The 8541-nt window shown below is 29.5% G+C and overlaps 1 protein-coding gene across 1 annotated transcript; it reads right to left on the bottom strand.

Moving 5' to 3' along the window:
- Positions 1-3419: 3419 nt before the first annotated feature.
- On the bottom strand, positions 3420-5129 carry LOC108851566 (protein SODIUM POTASSIUM ROOT DEFECTIVE 3). Its single transcript, XM_018625018.2, has 3 exons — positions 4486-5129; positions 4002-4077; positions 3420-3699 (listed from the first exon to the last, which is right to left on the bottom strand). The coding sequence occupies exons 1-3, from the start codon at positions 5032-5034 to the stop codon at positions 3527-3529; spliced, it is 798 nt and encodes a 265-aa protein (XP_018480520.1). The 5' UTR covers positions 5035-5129; the 3' UTR covers positions 3420-3526.
- Between the last annotated feature and the right edge of the window lie 3412 nt (positions 5130-8541).

Below are 8541 nucleotides of genomic sequence, written 5' to 3'. Positions count from 1 at the left end.
TTATAAAATAAAAAATACAGTGGAATTGTTCTAAACTTCTTTTAGAGTGAAATATATAATAGAATTGGAGATGTTCTTACTTAGAAAGTAGAGGAATTAAAATTATTAGTTGATAATAAGTTAATAACTATATAAAGAACCAGGTTATAAAGTTGTATAGTTTTAGTTATCCTTTTTCTCTTTTACTTTTGATGCTTTAGGCCATCAGCATGGAAAAACTTCTCAAAAATTTTCTTTAGATAAAAGATACTAATAGAAAAAGAAAAAAATTAAAGAATTGTTTATTCTACGAGAGACTATTATTTATCGATATATAATATTTATATTATTTTAATAATTTAGCTTTTGATTAAATTTTTAAATCAGATAGAAATTATGTTTAACTGTAGCATGACATGTGTAATGGGTCCCCTTTGTTGTTTAAGTGAGATATCCATTACTATTTTTATTTGATTTATTGTTTAGAATCTCTATATACATATCATTGAAGATGTTGTAAGTGATCAATAGTTAACTTATAAAACAATCCTATTACAATTATTTTTAGTATTAAAATATGTTTTCATGAACTCAATAGAGCTTCTAAGCGATAAGGAAGCTTTTTTTTAAAGTCCTCAACTTGGATAATCTGGTTTACTGCTATGCAAGTACGAAGAAATTATGGGCATGTAAAAAAAGAAAATAAAAAATTATGGGCATGTTCTTAAATTCAGATAGCTTTAAAAAAAATTCAGATAGCTTTAAGTTTAAAACTCTGCTTATTTAAAGTCACTTTTAGGCTATTAGAATATTTCTATATGTAGGATGGAAGCAGTATCCAAAAATAAAAAAATTGTAAAATAAAAATAAAATGAAGTAAAAGAGAGTAAAAAGTTCTTTACTACCACATCTTTAGAAACTCTCTATACATCAGTAGTCCAAATGTCAAATTATTAGTAGTTGAATTTTTAAAATAAAAATAAAATAATTACATAAATAAAGTTTAGTTAAAATAATAACATAAAAGTTATAAAAATTGGCCAATTCTTTCAAATATCACTTTTTAAGTTTTTGTCAGAAAAATAACATTCAAAAAATAAAATGATCAAAATAGCATTTTTTTTGTTTTGAAAATTTTAATATTTTTTTTTATTTTTAAAAATTTGAACACATTCCTATAACTTTATCCTTTAACTCTAAACCCTAAATATTATATTAATTAACCCAAGGACTATAAATAAATATTTACCATTCAATATTTTTTTTGGTTATTTCATCTTTACGATGCTATTTTGTGATAAAAATTTGATTTGGTGTTATTTTAGTTTTTTTTTCATAAAAATTTATTGTGTGGTTCCAAACGGTTGGAGGTGCTCTTACTAGTACTAGTCAATAGGCAGCTTTATTTGTAGCAAGTTTGCGATCTTTGAAATAACCAGAGGCTATGAATAACCAATTACGTAGTTCTAAGAAAAAGTATTTACATAACTCATTTAGTATTATCGCCCGATGTTCAGTCCTATTTTCTGGACCCGCCTTGGGTTAATATTTTTAACCGAATGTTAAATTATTCAAAAAACAAAATAATTTTTACGACAATTTGTTTTCCTAACAAGAGACTGAAAATAGAACAGAGATTTTAGATAAGTTTTATCACTTTTTTTTTGTAAGCTTGTGTTATATTTTGTTTTGGTTGAACTGTTATGTTAATAATGTTTATAATTTTTTTTTTGAAAGTCTGTATTCAGCGGATCAAATTCCAACTGACTAATTTTCTGAAGATCTGTCCACCGACGACAAATAAATTCGATTATTTGTAATATCAATTAGATATTTATATTACTAGTTACACAAACAGTCAAATCTGAATTTAATAGGTTCTAAATTTGATAAATTTGGAATCTTCGACCACATTTGTATTAATAATGTATGATTTAATCTGTTGTTTTGCATATATATATATATATATATGTATAATTTATTGGTGCAAAATATAACATTAGTTTTTCTACTTTGAAATAGTTGTTCAAAAGAATTAGATTAACTTCGTTTCTTGAGAATTTAAGTCGTGAATACCATCTAATAATTTTGACTTGGAGAAATATTATTTTATTTTATTTTTAAGATCATAATATGATAATGTTACAAGAAAATCATAATATGAAATATCTGCCGACCAAGCGTACCAAATTTCTCTAGAAAAACGTATAAGATAACTTTTATTTCGTACTTTTAGCTTTTAAATCTTTCCGGCCGCCTAAAGAGTTTAGTCTAAAGTTATGCAAAACTTCCACAAACAAAGACTTAACAAATACTTTTTGATCGATAAAATTATAAAATGATAATCATGTGTATTCGTTGATGTCTCCTCCTGAATTTTCGCTCCTCCTTCCTCCTATCAGTGACCCTGTTTTAAGACCAGCCGTAGATCTTTCACTCGTAAACCATTTGAACATGAGAATTAATCAAGAATTATTTGGAACCAGAACCAAGTAGTCTTTATCAAACAAATTCATACGTTGGTTTTGATAACTTTTTGATAACTTATACCTCGATATTTATGTAGACTAAAAAATTCAGATGTGAGAGAACCATGCCCTGGAAGTATCTCAAAACTTCACTTTGATCGACCATAAAATTCACGTTTGAAGTATCAGGAAACAAGCTATCATTAGCTAAAACATGTCATTTCATAATGCTGGTTATGTTTGGAGAACAATGGAACCAATTCGCCCCACCGTGAATGTGATTGAAAGAGGCACATGTCCCTACGACACTAAAGAAAAGATGACTTTGATCATAATTTGTATTTAAATGTTTTACTTTTCACTATTTCTGAAACTATATAATATCGGTAGCACGCCAGACATTCAATGGTACTCATGTTTCGCATCACATTATTCACCTTTCTCCTCATTTTCTCCGATCCCCGCAAATATGCAAGGCACGTGTCTATAGATGTCTTCATATTATTATATAGAATCTATTATAATATCAATCAAGTAAGCAATAAAGTTGAAAGTAATAATCCAAACGAAAAAATCCTAGAATTTCGTATGGGCGGTTTATAAACAAACTTTATATAGTGCGTAGGTCGTATTTGGTAATTATTAACCAGCATTAGGATAATCATACGCCTCAGCAACGTCAAACTATTTACAAGTTTTTTTTTTGGTAACATATTTACAAGTTATTTACGCCAAAAAACGTAATCAGTTAGATAATATGTTATTCATAAAATAATATCTATATTAGAAATTTCGTTTTAACATTTAAAAACATTAAAACCAAAAAAGTTAGTTAAAGATATGCCAAATCAAATATTTATCAATCTATACAGACACGTAATTTTGCGACTGAGGTTGTTTATATAGTATGCAAAATATTTTATAGTTTCGTTTATGCGACTTCTCTTTGTAAACATAGAAAAGAAACACGGATGATTCAACATATGTTTGTTAAAATACATCACCTTAATATTACATTGATACCAATCACGACATGATCGATGACTAATAACAGTAGATTAGATTACAAGAAGAGAAAACTAAGATTTGATGAGGGAATGATTAGGAACGTGAGGAAATGAAGGAGACGAAGAAGAAGGCCAAAGCTGAGCGAATTTGACCCTGGAGATGCTTTCTACTACTTCAGAAGGTGTTACCTTCCCGACCACCGTCACCTTCTTTGTTGCTATATCAACGGTGTATGATGTCACCCCTGTTAAATTTTATTTAACAACTATATAATTATCCATTGTCTTTTCATTCAAATTTTCTATAGAAAAGGAAAAAGTTGTCTCTCAGAAGTATCCGATGATCAGGAAAAGTCAAATCACTAAACTTCTAAGCTCCTAACCAATATCCTTTTTATAATATTTATCTTTGACAAAAATTGGACAATATCTCACATACGGTCATTGATCCTTTGAATGTTTTAACTTAATTGTATAAATGTTCTGGTTGGGTTTAGTAGGATTAATTAATTAAATGTTTTAGAATGAAGAAGAGACTCTTTGGTACCTTCCATTTTGGAGATATGCTTTCTAACCTTCCCTTCACATCCCTTGCAATGGATCGATACCCTCAAAATCACAACCTACCAAAACAAAAGTAAATGATAATAAATAAATTCAACAGTTTGTTACTAATTTCAAGAGCACATAAGTGATATGCATAAACAACAACAAATAAAGAGAGCCACATGTTAAATTTATATACGCTTTATGTTACATGCAGATATTATATATACAACTAAATAGGTATCATTCACCGTTTGGATACATGGTGGAGGATATTTGAATAAATTGAGTTACTATTGATTCACACTGCATGGAACTATTTAGGGTGAAAAGATGGACGTGCTATAAAAATTAAGTAAAAACTCAATTTCATTAAGCATACGCGGAATATACAGGTAACCTTTTTGAATGAGGAATAATAAACCAATTCATCAAATGAAAATTTAAACCATAAAATACTTTGGTTAAAAGAAGATTAATCAAACCTGATCATCATCAGTGGATGGAGCCGGCGATGAACCATTGGTTATAGAAGACGACGAAGATGAGGAAGTAGAAGATGAAGAAGAAGAAGTGACGTTGCGGTCACGGAAAGGAATCAAATCCTTAGAACGATCTGATGATGATAACCAAAGGTCCTTATCATCTTCTTTAGAAGACTTATGATCCTGTAGAAGATACCTCGACGATGATGAGCCTTGTAGAGAACTCCTCGATCTCCTCAGGACGTCGCCTACGTCAGCTGAGCTTTTACGGCGAGTCTGAACGTCTCCGCCGTGAGCCGTAGTGATCTTGCGACCGGTTGAAGACTCAAAAGAGTTTCTATAGCTCATGGTCGGACGAGGAATTGGGATGAAAGGCATCTCGGAAGCGAAGCATGGGGCGTTTTTGTCCCTTTTGTTATTAGGGTTTTGTCTCCGGCGGAGGCTATCCACAGATCTGCGGCCTCCGGTGATTCCTCCGTCGTGGGGAAGTGTACTTCGTCGTACGGCTGTTGATGCCGGAGAAGAGCAGAAAATATCACTTATCCTCATTCTCTCACTATTTCTCTCTTTCTCACTATAACACTCACACTTTCTGTCTGTTTTATGACAAGAATAGTTGTGTGGTTGCTACTAATATGGGTTTTAAAAGAGGAGAGTTTTATGAATCGTTTTATTATAATCTTTTTCAAAGAAGAAGATATAATATTTTTATTGAATGGGCCCCATCTCATAAGAAGGAGTGTGTGGAAAGCATACTTTGGAGCAATATGGATCTTGCACCTTCGTTACCATTTTACTTTTGTTTTGATTTGTAATGTTCAGAAAGAAAAGTTGTTACACTATTCCACATTTCCATACTTTCTACGATTGCATTTATAAAACAAAGGTTCCTACAAGCTTGAGAATTGTTCTCTATAATTGATTTCATCCCCTTCCATATATGTTTGGGAATAGTTCTCAAATTTGTTTGTGATTTCTTTTCTTTTTCTAAAAATCTTTATGTTGTGCTGCTTTAAAAATTATATCGAGAAAGGGTAGCATATAATAACGTTATTTTGACCCATTCACAATAACACAGACATTTGGCCTCTAAAACAGAAATTTTGACAAAATAGTTGGTATATTTTTGTGGCAGCAGAATGATGAAGTTTTGTTCATCGACTCCTAATAGACGAGATGAAGATATGGACTGGTGTGCGTCAAAGGGAGGTGTTGGCCGTGCTAACTTTCGTAGCGTCAAGGAGACACACTTTTTGATCTCATGGTCTATACAGATCGATCCACCTTTTTGCTAGGACTAGAGATTCCAGTACAACAATGATTTTTGATAACAGCTTATGAGATTCGTATTTAGGTTTTATCATATAACATGATATTCATTAGTCAAATAAGTTCCGATCAAGTGGCGTTTTCGTGTGTTCGTCTCCCTATTGCCTATTGGGACGAACTTCACGAAGTCTCAACAGATAAACCTAAGAATTTTGTATAAACCTTCCTGTATGTTATTCCCAGTATGATAATTAATCCAGATTAGAGTCTGATTAATTGAAGGTATGTAAGCTCGTTGGATAAAAGCACACTATGTGAAACATTCTTCTTGAAACCTGAAACCAATGGGTCCAACATATGTGTACTTATGACTTACCACTTCAAAAACCACTGGACCACATCTGCTGGATTTCATTAACACAACATCAAATTTAGTTATATAGCACGATCGGATATATAAGGTAATGCTATTTACTTAATCTCTCTGCTATGTCTACACGCATTTAATGGAGTTACTAATCAGTTATCACTGATCATCTTTATATGCATGCCATCACTCGAAATGTTATATATGCAAAAGCATCTGAAACCCATTTGAAATAAAGTGGAACCAAACTGTAAAACCACATGATGGGTTTGTGAATTATGTGTAAACACGCATATATATCTATCTTATTAAAACAGAAACATTCTGTTGGACCTAACATTTATTTTGTAAGTTTTTAAATTAAATACACATTTATACTTTATAGTTAAACATACATTAAGTCACTAATGTTCCTTTCTTTATACTACTATCTATGTTTTCAAACAATATACTTATTTCTTTATACTATTATCAATGTTTCCAAACAATATATTTTTTATACTACTATCAATGTTTCCAAATAATACAATAATTAATCTTAGTTATTTTATATCTATCATTTTCTCTTTAAAATTTGGTAGAATTGTCATAATTTCATAAATTGTAAAATAGTGAACTTTAAAATTTCGATTATAAGATTACAAATTATGAAACTATTACAATTTAAATCCAATTAGATTACATATCGGTCATCCATCAGTTCAATCGGTTAGTCTCGGGTTTTAGTGATTTTTTTAATATGAATATTTTAAAAACATAAATTGAATTGTCAGATCTCCGGATTAACCGGTATAATCACAATTGAGTTGAATTTAAAAATACTGATTTAAATGCAAAAATATTTTAAATACACACTCTTTAAAAATAACCAAAATATTTGTTAAATTATTAGTGAAATTTTTCATCGTAAAATATTCCGCGCTTCAAAAGCGCGGATGAAAATCTAGTAGCTTTTATGTCTGAAGCTAAAGTATTTACCGACCGCGATTGAGACGGTATAATTGGCTATTTGTAACGTCATTTGCTTTATTTTTTTTTTAATCCAAACTAATGTAATTCATCTAAATCATTTAATAAGAATGCCCGAAAATATCTTTCACAAAAGTGTTGCAGAACTAAATTAAAGATTAAAATTGGCATTGAATATATTGTATAAATGTTAAATATTAATTATGTTTATAGAAGTGAGTTGTGACTAATTAAAACATTCATATCGCAGTAAGTAGTTTTATCAATATCAGTATCAATAAATAAATAAATTTTTTTTCTTTGACAACATAAATAAATATTTTTACTAGTCCTATATTATATAGTGTAAAAAAGAAGAAAAGGATTATACATCGTATATACCCACTAACTAATGTGTCAAAGTGGGGACAAATATTGAAAAAGCTGGGTTTCAACTTTTGCTAGAATGATTACTATCACTAACATATATACAACTTTGAACCTAGCCACTAATCTCATAATTGAAATATAAATACTGCCTAAAAATATACTAAATGTGATTAAGTTACTTATATATTCAATTATATATGCTAAGTCCTCTGTGTCTAAATTTTGAAAAATTATTCTGTGGCATTCTTAATAGATTGTAATCTTTTTTTTTTGTTTATTTGGATATCATATATTTAAAAGAATAACTCTATATATTAAAATAGTTAAAATTTTTATATTTTCAACAACTCTATAAATTTAAATCATAAATACTAGTTATTTCAGTTATATGATTTATATAGTTCGGAGAATGGAAATATAATTATAATTTAATGTTTGAGCTCAAGTATTTACTTTTTTTAGTTAGATACCAACTTAAAATAGTGAGAAGGATAGAAATTAACCCATTTATAAAGAATAAAAATAAATTAAATTTGTATGATTTTTTAAAAAATTGTGAACGAACAGTAGCTTAAAAAAATCTCCACAAAACTAAAAGGAGAAGAACAATATATGAATAAACAAAATTCGTATTTTGAAATGAATTTTATTATTTGGTTTGGAAAAATATATGAACTTGCCGATAATAAAATAAAATAAAATAACAATAAATAAATAATGACCAAAAGTCCATAATTCACAAGGTTCTCTTTTACGGGCTTTGTTGCGGAAATCAGTATCAACAACCCAATGGGCCTTCACGTGCTCTGAAATAGGTAGGTGATGAGAGTTAAAACCAAGGTGTGATTCCAAATTAGAAACTTTAACTAGAACTTGTAGAAGCTAGAGAATTTATTTAAATTCACAGCTTGACCAGGAACCTTATCATACTCCGATATCTTTTTTGATGATTGTCGCATACGATTTAGGATGCGCAGGTCAAAATAAATAACATCAGCAGGCTAAAAATAAATGGTTAACTGTAGGTCCTCACAAACTTAGTTGTGTTCGTTATCAAAAAAAAAAGAAAACTTAGTTGTATT

The sequence above is a fragment of the Raphanus sativus genome, chromosome 4 (assembly GCF_000801105.2).
Source record: "Raphanus sativus cultivar WK10039 chromosome 4, ASM80110v3, whole genome shotgun sequence".
Taxonomy (NCBI): Eukaryota; Viridiplantae; Streptophyta; class Magnoliopsida; order Brassicales; family Brassicaceae; genus Raphanus; species Raphanus sativus.
The sequence above is the reverse complement of the archived record's forward strand: the minus strand, read 5'-3'. Positions and strand labels throughout refer to the sequence as shown.